Source organism: Aquila chrysaetos, chromosome 1 (genome assembly GCF_900496995.4).
Source record: "Aquila chrysaetos chrysaetos chromosome 1, bAquChr1.4, whole genome shotgun sequence".
Classification (NCBI taxonomy): Eukaryota; Metazoa; Chordata; class Aves; order Accipitriformes; family Accipitridae; genus Aquila; species Aquila chrysaetos.
Genome location: NC_044004.1, coordinates 6,384,624 through 6,402,718, shown reverse-complemented (window position 1 = coordinate 6,402,718; position 18,095 = coordinate 6,384,624). Strand labels below are relative to the sequence as shown.

Sequence of the window (18,095 nt, the reverse complement as noted above, 5' to 3'; positions counted from 1 at the left end):
GGATCCTAGATTAGGGTCCTCAATGAAATCACTAAGTGAGATGGGGCAGATAGAGGTCATGTATACAAGACCTTACATAAACATCAGAGTAAAACCACTGTGCACCAACATTGGCTATTTCAGTTTACCTGTAAAGAGAATTTATTCAACAGATTATGTTTAAAAAAAAAATAAGCAGAGAAATCTGTGAGCTAGAATTCTCAGAATTTGTAAAGAGCTTGAAGGATACTCTTTAGGAAGGACGAGACAAGACATTTCTAAGACATTCCAAAACGAAAGCAAACTAGAAGGGGTAGCAATCCACACAGGCTTGAAACACAGTGAATGTTTGCACAGACCTCAATACAATCAAGCTGAAACTGCTAATTTTCAAACTTGCCAGCATATGTTTCACAAGCTACCAAGCGCAACGCGCCTGCAACTTTCTGTGGCTTCTCATCACAGCAGCTGAGGTGCATGATCTTTGGTGGTGTTGGGGAATCCCAGAAGCCATCTGGAACCCCCTGCTTGGGATAACCCTCCATGTCTCAATTTTTGAGATCTAATCTGCAAAGCTATCTCCAGTTAAATGTTTTAGACCTGGGCTCACAAAGATTTATTTAACCAAGCTTGTAATAAATTTTTGTAACTAAATCCTCAGGAATGGATCTTACTCCCACCATGTTTCTTCCCTTTGCTCTTTTAGAATTTGAAAACAAACCATTGCCATTCGGAGAGACTTGTTTTCCGTAACAGTGCTTATGCAGACATCCTTCATATCATAACCAGTTGTCAGAACTTGGTCTCTGCTTCTAGGAGTACTTTATATGGGTTTTATTTCTAAGCAGGCTTCATCAGTGATAAAGTTCTGGAACTACAACTGTCAAGTGTTGTACCAGCTACAGTACAGTTTAGAAGAAACACAAGCAGGCCTCATTCAAACCAGATATCCATTAGAACTTGTATTTATGTTTAGATGACGTAAGAGAGAAAGGTTGTATCACCATATAAGGGCTTTGATGATGATAATGACTCTTACCCACTACCATACATTCTTAACCCCTCTTTTCGCACTTCCATTAGCCCCTCTCATTGAAAATCCACCATGGCTTGCAGCCCCCAGCCCAGAGCCTAACTTTTCAGCTCAAGTTGCAAGGACTGATGCTGGCTCCCTTGCATACTCAAGGCATGTACCGTCCTTGGTACCAGCCAGGAATAGCAACCATCAAACGATGACACTGTTTTCTCTCTTAAGTGCCAAGAGACTCAACAGCATGTCTGTGTCCTGTGAATTCTGGTATGTGCTGCCTGCAATGTCTGTTTCTATATATTCCTGCCAACTGCATGACTTCATTCAGCTGTGTGATATTCCAGACAACACAACACTGAAAATAACACTGGCACTTACCTGAGCTGCCAGTGCCTTCCGATGCACTTCTGGATGTTTTTGGCTGGCTCTGTTTGCTACTTGTTCGTACAGTGACCGAAGGAGGAACAGTGCTGCTGCTGTCTCCACGAATCGTTGAGAGATCCTGCATGCTAAAGCTTCTTAGTCTCTCAGACAGGGCCCCCTGTCCCTAGTTAAACAAGCAAGCAAATAACACACATAAAAGTTAGATTCAACAGTGTATTTTTAGCCTTTCTTCTCCCTTGCTCATTGAAATCCATCAGGACAATAGGAAGAGAAAAAAATTGCCTGGTCCAGTAACCTAGAGAGGACAAAAATGAGTTGTTAAAAGCATCGTTTCCCTCTCTTTGCTCTTCCTTTTGGAGTGGTTCTACACACAAAGTCATTCAAACTTTTGACGGTGAGCATCTCTGATTCTTCAATGCAGTCATTTGAGCTCAGAGCAGCCTTGGCCACATTTAAATGAGCAGTATGTTGTTGTAGCTTTCTAGTAGGTACTTTTCTTCACTAGGATCTGAGTCAAACAGGTGCTTAGCTTCAGAAACACAATTAAATAGTCTGTACCAAAATAACTCTCTTTTAAAGGTAATCATCTATGATAATCTATCTAATGATATTCACTCAGCCATTCTCAGTCATACACAGAATTTCCAGAGCCCAGAAATTTGAAATTTTTAAGTAATAAAAAGTTATTGTTAAATGCAAAAAAATATTCCAGTGCTTTTTCGTGCAGCTTAAGGAAGAAATAAACTAACACAATATTTTTCTTTCTTTTTAGACTAGCTCTCAATCAAGCAACAAACATATTCCTTGGTGTAAGGAATGTAGCTGCTCTTCATAAAGGATGGGTAGGTTAAAAGACACCTACCATTAAAACTACATCCCATCAAAAAGTTGACTATAAGTATACCTCTTTCTGAATTCTGTAACCCTCATACTACACCACTGCCATAGAGCAAGAATGCCTGAAAATACAATCAATACAGAACCCATCTATGCTTCTCTGTTGGCTACATTGTGACATTCAGAATATTAATAGCATAACTGATAAAAAGTACATTTAGGTTTTAACATTTTGTTGGGGGGAGTGGGTGGGTCTGAAAGATACTTGATAGCATATAGTCTTGAAAAAAATACTGAAATAAATACATAGAGCCTGATGCTAAAACTATTTCTGCTACTGTAAATTAGAAAAATAATGGATGTTTCGACTGAGATGAAACCAGAAAGAAGGCAAACAACAGTAAATACTGCCCTGTTTAACAAAAAATGGCCAAATAAGGCACATCACAGCAATTCACACACCACCTTCATTTAGACTTGTATTTGTCAAAGCAGTACGTAAGGGAAAGCATAGCCTAAACACTGCCAGAGCACTCTAGGTTGGGGCTGAACCAGAATACATCACTGCTCCCTTCTGGGCTGCAGATTTGAGTTTTCTACCCACAAAATCAAGGTGCAGGTGAAGGGCCAATGGAGAGTATGCTCAGGTGCTGACCTGGCACAGAGAAGGACTCATGCTGACTATCTATGATCAAAGGCAAGACAGGGCACCTTCCTTGCTACAGCAGTTAGGCAACACTCCCCATCCCCTAGTGCATGGGCATTAATATGTTGGGAAGGTAATGCAATAATTTACCTACAAGTACTGATTCACCAACATCACCTCAGAAATTTTACATGCAGAGTAATGGGAAATCAGTGCCTCTACCCCATATGAATTCCTTAGCACCTTACTTTTAGGGACTGTAAGTAGACAAGGCATCGGGTGCTTATAACTACAGTTGCTGTGACAGCCTGCACTTTCTACATTCAGGAAAAGTGCTAGATCAGTAATCTCCCAACTTCTGAGCCTGAAGCTTTTCATACAAGAAAAAATGGGTTCAAATTTCCTTCTCAACTCCATAATACATCAATCTAACCACAGGCAGGCTACACATCCTGGACTACAGCACTTTGCTGCATCAGCAAGAAGCAAACACCACATGATGATAACTTCTTCAATGCTGTCCCAAAGCATCATCAGTAGAAATATGCATCATCTAAGAAAAAAAAAAATTGAACTGTCCTTTGTAGAGCAGATTCACCTGGTGGAGCTAGCCAGGAAGCTGCGCTGGGATTTTTCTCTTTATTTTACTGAATCTTTGGTTTCTTAAGATCTCTCTACGTATGCCGTGTTTGGCAGCATTTTGCATTTAGCTTTTCTGCAGACTTACAAAAAAGTCTCCACACATCCACCATGCTCTTCCTGCAGACTTACTTTGCTCTTTCTCATTAACCTGTTCTACTTTTTAAAGTATTTTAAATGGATGGGGCTTTTTTGCTTGTATACTAAGATATTTTATTTTGCTGATTTTGTATGTTTGACAGTGAAGAAGAGAGCTGATGTTTTGTCAAAATCTTGCCTGCCATCTCACTCTCCAACCTGCCATAAGAGTTGATGCCTGAATTTTGGCTACTCCTGCCAGTGGCTGAGCCATTCCTGGATGTTCTCACTCCAAAAAACATCTCAAGTTATTCCTCTTAGGCCAGTCTAAGGCACATTTACCCTGCAGTCTATGGCTGCAACTGTCACTGGGCTGGTATACTGAGAATTCCTTGCATGGCTGGGTAGCTGGGTGCGATCTCAGCTGCCCAGAGCTCAGTGCAGTACAGTTCTGGGTGGGTTCTGTAGCTTGCACTGAATTCCTGCACTGCCACCCTATTCTCAGTAACTGGTTTAAAGCTAACACAAGGCATCCTACCCTGCAGTCTGACTCTAACAGACAGATCCCCAGCGAGAGCAATCAGACCACTAAATAATATTTTGCTGTTGCAGAATGACTGGACCAGCAAAGCCGGAGGGTTAGCAAATGATGAGCTGCTGTAACCTGAGTGCTGTATTCCTCCCGCACCACCAGCTCAAGTGTCAGCAGTGCTCAAGCTTTTAACCTCCTCCCAGCCACTCTGCTCAGCCAGCTAACCCAAATACCATCTTGTTCCAGTGAGCAATTTATGTATGTGGACAGAAGTCAGATTAGAGACGAGATTCATGCGTCAGACCAACCCAGCAGGGAAGATGACACTAACGCACCCTTTCGCATTGAAAATGAAGGTAAGTTAATATTCTTGGATTGCAACTTGTGATATAGCAGCATACAATGATTAAAGGCCCCAGAGAGAGCTTTGAAACAACAAGGGCCTGATATGCGCCTGTTGTCTGTGGGTCTCTTATATTAGCATATAATACACAACCACAGCCTTAAACACAATGTCACGGCAGCTGTGCTGAACAACTTTGACTTTCTCCCAGAAAAAAAAATTAAAAATTGCCTTTTCTTTATTTTTTGCTTTAATTTAGCCTGAGTTTATAAAGCAAAGATGAATGTTGCTCATCACACAGATAATAGCAAAATATTACTATTCCTACCATTCCATGAAACAGTTTGTCCAAATCTCAGAAATGGCAGGAATAGCAAAGGCTTGGGCTGAGAGAGGACAGTGAACACATGTGAAAGCCTGCTGACTTCCCTTCCATTTCTCTTTCAAATTTTTGCACCTTCAGTCTTTGTAGGGATTGACTTGATTTAATTGCTCCTATGGCACAATATAACACCCACAATTCTTTCCCAGTTGCCACATTTCTACCTGACCCTAAACAGAAACATAACAGAAATTATGATTACAACAGAATCAGGATGGTTTCAGAGTAAAATGGAAAACGTTGTTACCAACTTTCATTTCCCTGTCAGATAAGCAGCTGCTGTATATGAAATCACAAACACTTGAAAAGCCAGCACTGTGAGGGTTTGCACTGCTGTAGTTACATGTTTTAGGAATAAAGACATTATTATTCCACAATAAGACTTACCATTTATTAACAAAAGAAAAAACAAGTTAATAGCTTTATTTCACAACAGAATAGATTTAGCACAGCACACGTCTTGGGCCATGTTTGGTTAAAACAATTGTGGAAGATGAAGAGCAGCTGTTTTGGGGATTTTTGTTTACCGTCTTGGCCATAATCACACATATGCTCTTCCAACTGCTACAGACATGGGAGATGTCCCAGGAATTTCAGCACACTGTGTGTCTGCACAGAGAGAAGATCCAGGTCCTGAAGCTATGTCTATGCTGCAGGCTAGGGGCATGCTTGCAGCACATCCACACAGATCTGGGCTAGTTTTATCCTAGCGAGCGTGACAGCAGTAATATCAAGACAGTAGCTGTGGTAACAACATTTCACTGTGTCAACAGCAAAACAGCATGATGTTAATATACAACCTTTTGAAAATGGGGACTGGGAGGGCTGTGAGACTATGGAGGACACCACCTCCCTCTCTCCCCCCTCACTGAACACCAACTGCCCTGTCAGGATGATTGTGCTGGCAGTGTGGGACCTGCATTTTGGGGAGTTCATCCCCTGGTAGAGGGCACAAGCATGAAGTGGTGCTGGAGGACTGAGCCTTACTCTCCCTGCCTAGACTCAACTTCTACCTCATGCAACTTCTCCTAGGACACAGACTGTCCCCATAAGCATGGCACTTCTGATCCAGTAGGCAGTGACTTTGCTAGGTGGTGAGGTTTTGGTGGCAACAAGTGGGAGCAGGTGTGTCTCTGTTCCCTGCTCACTATAGTGTACCTGCTCCCAAATTCATCTGATCTTCTTGCCCATAGGAAAGTTCAACCCGTAGGTAAAGGTACGGCACAAGCTGAAAGCAGACCTCTCTCTTCAGGCTTCCTTTGCCTCTTCTTCTCCCAGGATCTACCAACCTCACTAGGTCCATACAGGGAACGGTTCTCTCTTTACAGGGGAAGAGGAGGGCCAGACTTGGTGCTACTGAATAGGACAAAAGACAAATACTAAAAAGGACATGGTAATATCACCTCCCAGTAACTGCTATCACTTGGTATCAACCTTATTTAGATTCATGACACTACCAATGGTATTAGGGCATCGCTCATCAAGACATGGACATTTAAGCTGCAGAAGCTCATCTGTGATTCTAAGGGAAGTTAAAACTCCCATCCATGTGGCATAGTAATTAATCTAAAACTAATTTAGGTACATCTACCTGCTTTGGTCAAAATCGCAACTGTAGTATAGGCATACGTTATTTACCCACATCTAGCACATTCTCTCCTTATTTTTGCTTTAGAGTCGGACAAAGCAGTATCAAAATACTGAGCTTTCAAAGCCAACTAACCTGCATACTACCTTCCTCTAAATGTTGCAGACATCATCATCTTCAGAAAAGAACATTAACCTCTGTGGGCCCAGAGCACAAACACTGATGCAACCAACATTTGCTTGAAAGGATCAGAAATCCTAATCCTTCCCAAAACCTGAAGTCAGTATTGTGACAGGCACTGTAAAAGGCACTCCATCAGAAATAGCTGGAATTGTCTTAATTATTTTACCTCTCTATAATTAATCTCTGCATTCACATTTGAAGTAAAACTTTTTAGAGGGAGATGGATTTAGGAGTCTGGAAAAACTGGGTTTACATCCAATGGAATTATTCATCAAAAATACTCCACGTACATAGGTAGCTTTACATAGGCTCTAGGTAAATAAAATTAGGCACAAAATTAAAAATCTGCCATTTATACAACAGTCCCATTAAATATGATCTAAATATAAGCAAATAATAGTGTATAGATTTTATCATACCTTCTGTCTGTCAATCTGAAAGAATTCTATAGACATTATTTAGGCTTCAAAACACCTCTAATACCTACAAACTCCATTTTGCAGCTGTGGAAACTATAACACAGCATGGTAAAGGGACACAAACCAGGAACCAAAAAAAGTCAAGTCATAAAAGAGAAGGTTTTAATATAATCAGTGTTAATACAGGATGGCACCTTCTGGCCTTTTACATCTTAGGATCAGTAGTTAACGGACAGGCAAGGGAAAACTAAGTCACGCTTACCACACTTCCAGCACAATACTAAACCGTTAATGTTCTCCTCTCTTTTTGCTGTAACTTTGGTTAGCAGTTCTCCTCCATGCTAGCAGACAAGTCTGCATGCATGTTACAGCCTCCATCCTGCAGATGTTCACTACAAGGTGTAGTGCATGTTCCTAGGATGTCAGTTATCACTACGGTGTCAGCAGGAGTTCCCCAACCATACCTATCAGAAAATGCTTGCAGAGATGCGTCTTCACTTCTGAGCCAAGTCCCGGCCTCGCTGGCTCCACTGCAACCCCAACCATCCTAATGGGATCACAGCAGTGGGAGAGAGGCTCCCTTTATCCATTAGCGAGAAAACAACAGCACACACAGCAGCTTGGCCAATGCAGTAGCAACAACCTGAGTTAGATGGGTTTTCCACGTACAAAGCTCCCTGCCTGGCTGCTGAAGTCTCTCTGATTGTCAGCAGAGGACTTGGAAGGCATTTTGCTAATGAGATCAAAGACAGGCTTTTAAAGCTCAGCACGCAGGATCTACCCACTGGAAGCAGAGCAAACAGCATCTGGCCTCAGACCAATCTCAGCTGAAAACAGTTCAAACTAGTCTAATGGGGAGGCAGACATTAGTTAGGGGTTAGTATAAGCACTCAGCAGATTACCTGCCCTCTTTTCTGGTCCAAATACAAGTGTAAATGAAGTAGCTGAGAGACCTAGCAAGGGAAAAAAGAGAGCCATTGTGGCAACACGCATAAAAGCTTTGAGAATAAGGTCTATCTGAAGCATAAGTAATTGAGGCGAGACATGAGCATGACACTGGGCACCATGTGCAGGGACTCACATACACATAAAAAGCAGGGACACCCACCTGTGGACTACACCTTTGAACGTAGGTTCTCCCTTCCTCAGCTTTCCCAGAGAGATGGAGAAACCACTCCATAACCCCAGCTGACAGGGTGTTACCTAGCAAGTGTGTTTAAAGAGTAAAGCAAATTATAAACACAACAGGCTGCCACTCCACTCCTTGCACTTGATTGATGCTTCCCACTGGAGAAACCCCCAGCGTCTGGCCACCTCTGTAATCCAGACTTAAAATCATTAAGAACAGAGTGTATTTATGACTAATTTAGGCACAGGATTAGGTGAGGGACACGTGGCAGTCATTTTAGCCCTGGTGACTGACAGGTCTTCTGAGAAGTAGGGTAACGCTGGGGAATTACTCACAGCAATGACTGGGAGTTTGCATGCAGAAGCATTATCATGACTGGCTGCAGGCAGGCCCTGCTAAGATCAAAACCATCAGCTTTATGGTCTGAGTACAGGCCTGAGTGAAGGAGGAAATTGCTTCTGCCACCATATGAACACAAATATCCTACAAGCAATATCCTTATGGCCAGGGCCTGCGTGCCATGCCTAGCCTGGAACAGCTACCTGGTTTGGAGATGTCAGACAGTACTAAAGACTCAAAGGGAAACCAGCTGACATTAATGTTGATAGTGGAAACTTAATTTCATCCACCCTTTTTGTTTGTGCAGTTCATTTCCTCTCCTGGGAACTGTTTGTTATTGTCTCTCCTAGCCTGGTCTCTCTGTATAGATTTATTGTTTGGTTATGCTGTCCTGTGCATTTGCTAGCTACTGTCTGCTTCTTGGAGACACCAACAAGAGAGATAAACAGGAAACAGCTACCTGGATTGTAGCTCAAACAGTTGAGTTTTTTTATTGATTTGGGAAAAACAGATTCTCAAAGACTTAAGAATGAAAGATACGTCACACCATGAGAGGAACACTTCACAAAATACTGTGATCAGTGGCACGCTACCATATGTTTCAAGAAAGACATTCATTGTTTCTCTTTATTGGTATAACACAGCTCAGCCATGAGATCTTTGATTTTGGATCCCAAATGGAGATCCTTTAGAAGAAGCAGCATGCTCAGCCCTTCTGAGATAACACTAATGGGTCCCCAAAGGTTTCTCAAACTGCGTATTCCAAACCACTCCTGACTTCTGCAATTCTTGGCCATGTCACAGACCAGGGCACACAGTGTGGCCATTACAGATACAGTAGTAAGCAGACTGGACAGAACTGTTCGCTGATATGTTTGGTAAGCAGAAAAACAACGTTTCTCCAAGCAGTGAGATCTCATCCTTACAAAGAGGCTTTATCCAGCCTCTTAAAGGGAAGGATGCTCCCCACCCCCTGCCTCCCTCTTTCCTAATTCAAGTAAAAGTGCAGTTCTCCACTATCATGCCACAAAAAGCAGCATCTCTCTCCTGCACAAGTTTTTGTTCCAAACTCCCACAGTAAATAGGTCTCAATTCTCATGGAAAATTAGGGATCTAAATATTGACTTTCAGGCAGTTGCACTGGGTATACCAGCCAGATACTAGAAATGAATGAAAAGATGCTGTTTGGCAAGAGAGGATAAAATCTAAATCACCACCAGCGTTTCCCTTCCAGTGCCCTGGTTTAAAAACCAGCAAACACACTGGGAAACTTCCCAATAAATTTCCTGGGCTAACGGACCCTAAACGAGCAGAGCTGTGACCCCCCAGGGGGTGATGAACCCAAAGGTGGAAATAGAAGTGACAATGCCAGACCAGACAGGTGGCTGCGAGCTGAAGCTGGGAACTGCTGACACTGCACTCCTGAGTGTTTAGGAGGTAGATGAGCGTAATGAAACCCGCCCGCCTTCGTCTGCATGCCTGGCCCTTTTAACCGATAAACCAGAGTGATTGCTAGCTCTGGCAGCACCGCAAGCCATATTTCCCCACGCATGAAAAGCTCCTGGACTGTTTCTCAGACTTATTAGGCACAAATGGGCTTTTCATCGACACCAGTCATGCGTGTCTGCTCCCTCCGCCTCATTTATCATCGCCTGCCAAGGCACTGCACCCACTGCCAGCAGCACACTGTGCACCACTCCCCTTCTTAAAGGCAGGCTGTACCAAGGGGCACGCAATGAGCCACTCGCTGTGCAAACAGTCCCTGCCCTACACACGGGACAGCAGAAGGGCAGAAGAAGGTACATTATCAGAAACCTCTGGGTTACGATGATCTGTTGGCTGTGGGATGTTTTCTGCAGCTCCCCTTTGAAGAACAGAGTTGAGGCTGCAGCTTGGGGATGGTTAAGTGGTTGGGAGCAGGATTTGACTTGGTGGTGGGGAAAGACATTGACCTGTTTGGCAGAATTGGTTTGTTCAGGGTGAGAAATAAGGATACATGCAAACAGGATATGGGAAACCCAGGAGCTTGCAGAAGAGGGTCAGAGAGCTGGGGGAGAGTGTAAAACTGGCAATGGATGGGTTGTAGAGACAGAGGAGGTAATGGCAGGGCTGGGCAGGGTCTTGGGAAGGCAAGCAGGGAATAGAAGACTTGGGGTTTGGGGACAGGACAAAGCTGCAGGTGGTAGGAGGCTTGGGGTGACAGGTGGAGGATGAGAAAGTGCTGGGAGCGTGGTGACAGCAAGGGAGTACACACGAGCATGCTGGAGAAAGCTGGTGCTGCCTCCAAGCCATTGGTACCTCTCCTCACTGCAGCCGCACGTGTCCCAGCCACTTACGTTAGAAACCTGACTGGTGCCAATGGAAAGCCCACTTGTGCCCAGGCCTCCATCTGATGGCTCCACTGCATGGCCAAGGCCTTGAACCTGCCTCACTACTGGGGCCGTAACAGCCTTGATGCTGTTCCCCTTCTGCTGTGACCCAAAAGCAGGATCCTTTTCTGCTTCTCTTCTCCTCCCCTAACATGAGCTGGAAAGAAGGTGGCTGTCAGTGCCCAGGGCCCTTCAGGAGCAGTAACGGCTGAACTAGTTGGAACTAATTGAAAACACAAAAAGCAGCAGGATTTACTGCCCGATCATCTAATCCCGTCACTTAGGAGTGACCCACTTGAAGTCACAGTGTGTGACAGAATGACCAGGCAATGAGGACAGGATTAGAGAGCCCCAAATGAGATTATGCTCCTTGGTGGGGACGCAAGCTGCTGGGGACAGTGAAAAGATCTGCGTTGAGCACCTAGCAGGGATAATAAGACCAGATATCCAATGCTCTGTCTGCTTAGAGAGCATCAAAAATAGACTCTCCGGAGAGAGAGAAAACACCCAAGCGAGCCAGCTGGGCAGACTCAGGGTACTTGGGACACTGACAGCTCCTTAGCCTGTAAAATGAATTGGCACAGGTTTGTGCTAGTGTTAGCACAACTGTGGCTTCAAAACAAAACAGAGCAGGGGAAGGGAGACAAGCCTGCACTTGGCTAACTAAAACTGTAGGCTGTTTAAGATAGAAAGGGGAAAGGGTCGGGGATCAGAGATAAGGAAGGTGTGGCTGTGCACACCTTGCAGCGTCTTAGCCTCTGGTAAATATATAAGTAGCAGCCTGTCACACGCAAATGGTAATCAAAGAGCCAGCCACAGCGTGCTGCAGGATGGATAAAAAGAATGAAGAGATGGGCCTTGCCCTAAGATCTTATCACCAAAGACAAAAGAACGTGATGGATCCTGTGGGAGCACAAGATCAGTTACCACAGCTCAGAGAGAAAGGAGGGGACAGGACTATGCACAGTGGGACACGTCTCCAACTACAGGGGCCTTTAGATTTAAGCTTATTTACTGAAAACAGGTCTGCACAGAGTACACTTTCAGCCCAGCAGCTCGCTGTGTATTTGCCACTAGAAGATGCTGATTTGCAAAGTCTGAGGGTCCATTTCTTAATACAGAAGCATCTTTTCCTTGCCCATTAATCCAAGTGAAACAGGAAATAACACAGATCCTCACATTCACTTGCTGGTAGAAGCCACGTTTTCCATGGGAGCTGCAGGAGCTCAGTGCTTCTGAATAGATGGTCATCTTATGTCCAATTTTAACATGATCCATTAAAGGCTGAAACCCAATGAAACCTGTTCAGGGCTCACTTTCCCATCTATGCTCATCACAGGCTAGCTGGATACCCTTAAACCTTGGTGTTGGGAAAGCCAGGATAAGCCTTAGAAATAATATTCTCTTTCCTCCCTCCCTGGAGACTTCCCCCTAAGGACAGCACTGCAGTCTTGTCTGGCATCTGTCTGCTCCAAGTGTTTTCCAGATAATTAGTCATTTAAACTTCTCTTATGCAGGATAATCTAGCTCTGTTATACCTCCTTCTCAAGTGAGAAAGTAAGGGCGTTGACATACATTTAACAGCATCTGAAAACCAGGGCAACAGAAGCTGTTACCATCCATACCTGCTTGTATTGCTCCTCTCTTGGAAATGGCTTCCTCCACAGCAGCAGGGACAGCTAAATGGAGACATGTCCCCACCCAACCCATCACATTTCACATCCTGAATACCTGAGGAACCCCAGCTCAGCACTTCTGTACTGCAACACATCAGGCTGTAAATCACAGCCATTCAGTTCTCCCTGCCTGAAAGACAACAAATTCAGTCCTAGAAGAGTAAGGGACTGAAGCTGCTTTAACCATTTCTGACTATTACACCATAAAGAATGTAAATGTATTAAGGGTGTGGCTCCACGAGCAGCAGAGCTCATCTGTCTGCTTCCCACGACCAGGAAGGGATGATCTTGCTTTCCTTTCCTCTGGCCATACTCCTCACAATGCAGTTCCGTCCCTTCCCTTGTGCTGGCTCAGGTGCTTGAGACACATTTGTGGGTGCAAAAAATAGTATTCCCTTTCTTTCTCTTTCTGGATTAGCTTTCTGATAGATTAGAGATAACCTGAGGAGGTCCAAAGAGCTGGTGCACAGTAACCCACTGGGAGCAGGAGCATCACCCCATTTTAGAGGACGAAAGCTGTCAGATCGGCTCATCCTGCCTCTTGGATCTGCACAGTGAGGAACACAGAAGCAAGCAACTTGCTGGAGGCCACATGCTGAAGTGCTGAAGAAAGCCAGGAGTCCTATTTTTTGCCACATATTCAGAGTAATTTAAATGTCAAGGTTGAAGCAAGGACATGAACAGTCCTTGCTTTGTTATAAAAGTCAGTATATCAATCAATGAATCCAGTTACAACCTCCCAATCTTATCAATTGATCATTTTCCACCTCCCCAAAACACAGTGCAAGAAAGACTCTTCTGGTCCATTTACAGGTTGCAATATCTTAACTGTTTTCTCTCAAGTTAGGCTGGCAGATGTGCCACACAACAATACCAAACAAGTCACAGAGTTGCTTTCTTCCAGCACTGAATGAGGAGCTTCATTAACTCATGCAAAACAATGGCTTCCTTGTATCCTGGAGACTCTTCTCCCTTCTACCCAGCTTCCCACTGCCACTGGAGCCACATTTCAAGGCAGTGAGATTCTTAAGAAAAACACCAGAAAAGCAGAACAGTGGGAAGAAAAACTGTGGTGCTGACTGTTCATTCAGATTGAAGAGCTGATTAAGACACTGTTGCAGTCCCGAGATGAACAGGTTGGCATTGTGGGTCTGGGCTACTGTTGAGCTTCTTGTATTTGGGAGCTACCAAAACAGGAGCCAGAGTTCCTTTGGGATTCACACATAGTTTCTCACTCTGTCCTAAAACCAGCTCTAGCACAGAGTCTGCAGCACCTTGCAGGAAGGAGCTCAGAGCAAAGGCAGCGCTGCAAAACAGGCATTCCCAGAGCCTATTCATGTCCATTGTGTGACTTCTTCAGGCTTACATAGCAGCAGCAAAAGTGTTAAATGTCATGGAAGCATCACACAAATGTTGTTTCATTGGACATATAATACACAGCTTTGCCTTAGCTCTACATTTATCCCAGGTTTCAGTCCAGGTTTGGATTAGCCAGCAGTCCCTGAGTTAGTAGAGCCTACCCGCTGAAGAGCAACAGTTCAGGAGAAGAACTGAGCCAGGCCTGACAGCCACAGTCTGCACAATGCTTGGCAGGGAAAAGGGAAGCAATTTTTGGCTTTTCTTTGGAACAGGATATAGCTTTTGCATATCTTTGCGATCCTACATGTGCATCGCATATCCCAGGGGCTCCCCACTTCTGTAATACTTAGCATTCAAAATGCTTTATAGACTTTATGGTATTTGACCTCCTAAGGATGTATTATGCATTTTTACAGAAGGTAAGGCCAAGACATACTAAAATGATGTGCCTGAGGTCATATAAAAAGCATTTGACAGAGGAGAATAATTTCCTTCAACTCCAATTCACATGTTTTTCCTAATACCGGTACCCACTTTGCCCATATGTTTCTACTATCCTTTTGCAAGGGGCATTGTATCTCACTGCATGAAAGCCATGTCTTTTACACAAGTCTTGCCCCCAAAACACATAGGTATAGTTACTGTCACATCTACCCTAAGCCATGATAATCCATGGCCAGAGAGCAGGACCACAAAATGCAGCTATCAAGTCCTTGCAGCTTTTATGCAAGGAAAGAAACAGAGTTAACAGCTGTTTTCTGGTTCTGGCTCTAAGCCAGGAACAGAGTACAGGATACACCTCCTCAGATGAGACCACTCATCCAATATCTACTTGTTCTCCAGAAGCAACTAATGCCACTTCCCATCCACCCTTACATAAACATGTCTCCAGAGAATTATACACCAGGTATGTTATATGTAAGCCTTGCAGACAAACTTTTAGCCTTCACGAACTTCAGATCACATCTGCTTTCTGTCGGTACCCAAATCATAGGTCACTAGACCCTCCAGATTTCTCAGTAACTCAGCATAACAATTGAAAAACTGAGGTGCAGATGGCTTTCCCTTCACCACAGAAGTTGCTGACCAAAAAAAAAAACTATTTCCCTGCCAGGGTGTTATCTGTGTTCACCTAACATCAGCATCTTTCACAGAAGCATGCTCCTATTTCGACAGCAAAAATGAAGAGCACAGGCTGTGATGAACAAAATTGCTAACACTGTCACCTGGGTACTGATGGAAAATATAAAATTCAACAGAGGCCTGAGACAGACCCTAGTCTTAATCCTTCATTTCCAACCTCCTATAGGTTCACTAGGCACTACGCTTACTGTCTTCATCCCAAGAGGCACCTCTGTGGCTGGTGAATGGGAGATTGGGAGGCACGATCAAAATCAGTGAGTGAATCCCTACCCTCACCATCTCTCCCCCTCCACATTGTGGCTGCTGTTGGCGATGGATGCAGATGAGATGCTAAGGAGTCACCATCCTGACCCGCACCTTTACCTTTGAAGCCGCCATGACAGCTGCCGTGGCTGCGACGTTCAGCCCCCGCTTCCCAAAGTGTACAAGGGCATCGTAGCTCCGGTCTTTTGCCTGGACGAGGCAGTCATCGATCTCCTGTCACAGCAGACAACAAAACAAACAAACAAACAAAAAAAAGCACAAGAAGGACAAGTTCAGAGTGCTCCCAGCCTCAAACTCTTGGCAGGGCCAGGTCATCTTTTATGGAGGCAGACATCCTCCATTTCCTCCACCTTGGCTAGAGAAAAGTTCACAGCCAATGTTTGCAAAGAGGAAAGATTTGCAGGGGAGCAGTAACTCCCATTGCAGGCTTTGGGAACTCTTTATTTTGCGAATGGAAGATTGGGACCCAAAGTCAGGATACGTTTGCACAGTGCAACCACCACCAACAGGTCCTGGAAGCAAGACAGACACATCCACCTGGGCAGAATGGACCAGGGTGTGTCAGGAGCCATTTGCAATCTATGTACTCTAAAGACAAACTGGATTGCCCCATAGTTAAAAAGAATCGTATTATGACACTGGGCAGCTGCAGCTGTACTGCCCTGGGTCCAGGACTGGTGGTCTCAGAAGTATCCGAGATATCTCTGCACATCACTGCAGTGTCCGGCTTCAAAATGCCCATGGAATTGGTAGATCCAGAGCTTCTGGACTTTGATGCTGCTCAATATACAGTGAAATGGTTACGAAAGTTCCTGCCCTCACCCTCCCTCCCTCAAGACACAGAGGTCTGGATGATAATGGATGACAATGACTTCTAGTACTCAGCTACCGGATGTGCTGGGTTAGTAGGGACTGGAGGCTGCAAGAAGCTGCTGGCTGTTAGTGATTCCCCCCCTCTTCCTAGTAGATAAGAGGTGGCAACCCAAAATGCACAAGCACTACTTGTGAGAAGCGTAAGCAGAAGGTCCCAGGAAGCAGAGAGACATACTAAATCCCCACTGTCCTTCTTGGACAGGACTGAGATATAACTGTTCATGCACTGCCTGTGGCTAAACAGATCCTTCACTTCCACTGTTGCCAATGAGGGAAACAGTTATTCACTTCTCAGTAGTTTGCATGTTGATATGTGACTGATAGCTATTCTTGGCCCATGTATCCACATGAGCCAAACAGATCTGCCTGACAATGTCCCATTCACAGCCACAGGAATCTCCTAGGCAGGCAAATGATCCAAGCTGTAATGTCCCTGCCCAAAATTAGCATCATGAATTTGAGCAAGACATTTCTCAACCCAGGACCTCAACATGCTACATGCCTTACTTCAGCATGCTATATGTCTCCCGGCCAGGCAAATGCTTGCTAAGCCCCTTTCAGACAGACTTGGCTATTTGTCTCATTGCTGCACAATGTCTTAGGCAGAGCTGGGAACAAAGTTAAGGACCCCCGGCTGCCAGACCCTGTTTCTCTAATGGTTGTATCCAGCCACAACATAGCACTCCAGCTATATACAGCCAGTACGTGCAAAGCAGCTCAGGAGGTATTTTTATCCCCCTCCCTCCCAACTTCTCAAGTGCACAAAGATGAGTTAATATGTGTGAGTGCGCTGAACAGATGACAGTATTTAAAAAAACACAACAATCACAAAGAAAAAAAACACCAACCAAAAGGAGATGATCAAATGATAGAGGAAGAGAATCAGCAACTCCCAGTCCTTCAATGAAAATGAGTGACAGGGAGACTGAGTAAACACACTGTAGATCTGCTCCACCCAGAGAGGACCTGGGCACCTGTGATTACCTTTTCTTTCGAAGACAGCGTTGGATGAACAAATTTCCTGTACAGGAGGCTGGAGCCTTTTGTGTATGGAGACAGCAGCCAAGCTACAAAAGCTATTTTGAGTTCATAGTAGAATGGAAACCTAGAAGAAAAAGATCTGTTAATGTCTGCTCCCAATTTAACCCCTGCCCTCAATTAGAGATGCTCAGCACAGGAAGGGACTGGCCAGTCTAGCCTAGGGCAGCTTTTGCTTACCAAAGAATCGAAAGACCTAAACACATTCACTCACCTTTGCACACATCTCAACTAGGCATGTGGGTAAATCTTTACTAGAGTATCAGGGCCATTATTTAATGGTCTGGAAGAGACTCTGCTGTGTGAGAAGAGGAGCTTTCTACATGCAAAGGGCACAGATGCTGCTTTCATAGCATCCCTACTCATTATGAGAGAACAAAGAGCAAACAACCAAATCAGTATTTCATTGATATATTTATGCACCTTTCATGTCTCTGCCTTTCTGCTTTTAAGATAACACTTAGCTGACTGAAACTGAGGTACAAGAACCTTTGTTGTCCAAGCAACACGCAACATAAAGATGCGGATCCACACTGTGGCTTTCAGGCAGCACTCCAAAATATTGAGGGCACTAACTAAGAATAGGACATGCTTTAGCTGTAACAACAAGCTAGAGACTTCTCAAGATTAGATTATCCAGACTCTTTTCTGGAGGACAAAGCCTAGAGCTCAAGGCTGGCCAGCTAGCAGCATCCTCACGCGGGCAGGCACGTTGCTGCCAGCAGTGTAATGAACCAACGCTACCCTTTGTAGACAGGGGCAAGCCAGAGCAGCACAGAGACCCTGTGATGGCTGTGCACCATCCCAGCTGGACCCAGACAGATTCCTGCTGTGCTAGCACACTACTGTCACTGAGCCAGCTAGA

General features: G+C 44.5%; 1 protein-coding gene across 8 annotated transcripts in view; it reads right to left on the bottom strand.

Moving 5' to 3' along the window:
* REEP1 (receptor accessory protein 1) overlaps positions 1–18,095 on the bottom strand; it is a 71,766-nt gene that overhangs the window by 21,390 nt on the left and 32,281 nt on the right. For 5 of the 8 annotated variants that reach the window (XR_003922521.2, XM_030007503.2, XM_041123065.1 and 2 more), the window contains 4 exons: positions 17,177–17,297; positions 15,419–15,532; positions 7,943–7,993; positions 1,388–1,556 (listed from right to left, as the gene is read on the bottom strand). Coding sequence is in view for 7 of the 8 variants with exons in the window: in XM_030007503.2 (XP_029863363.1) it covers positions 1,388–1,556; positions 7,943–7,993; positions 15,419–15,532; positions 17,177–17,297 (455 nt within the window). In the remaining variant the exon portion in view is untranslated. The remainder of the gene's footprint in view (positions 1–1,387; positions 1,557–7,942; positions 7,994–15,418; positions 15,533–17,176; positions 17,298–18,095) is intronic. The other 3 variants (XM_030007527.2, XM_030007538.2, XM_030007547.2) reach the window with 2 other exon arrangements.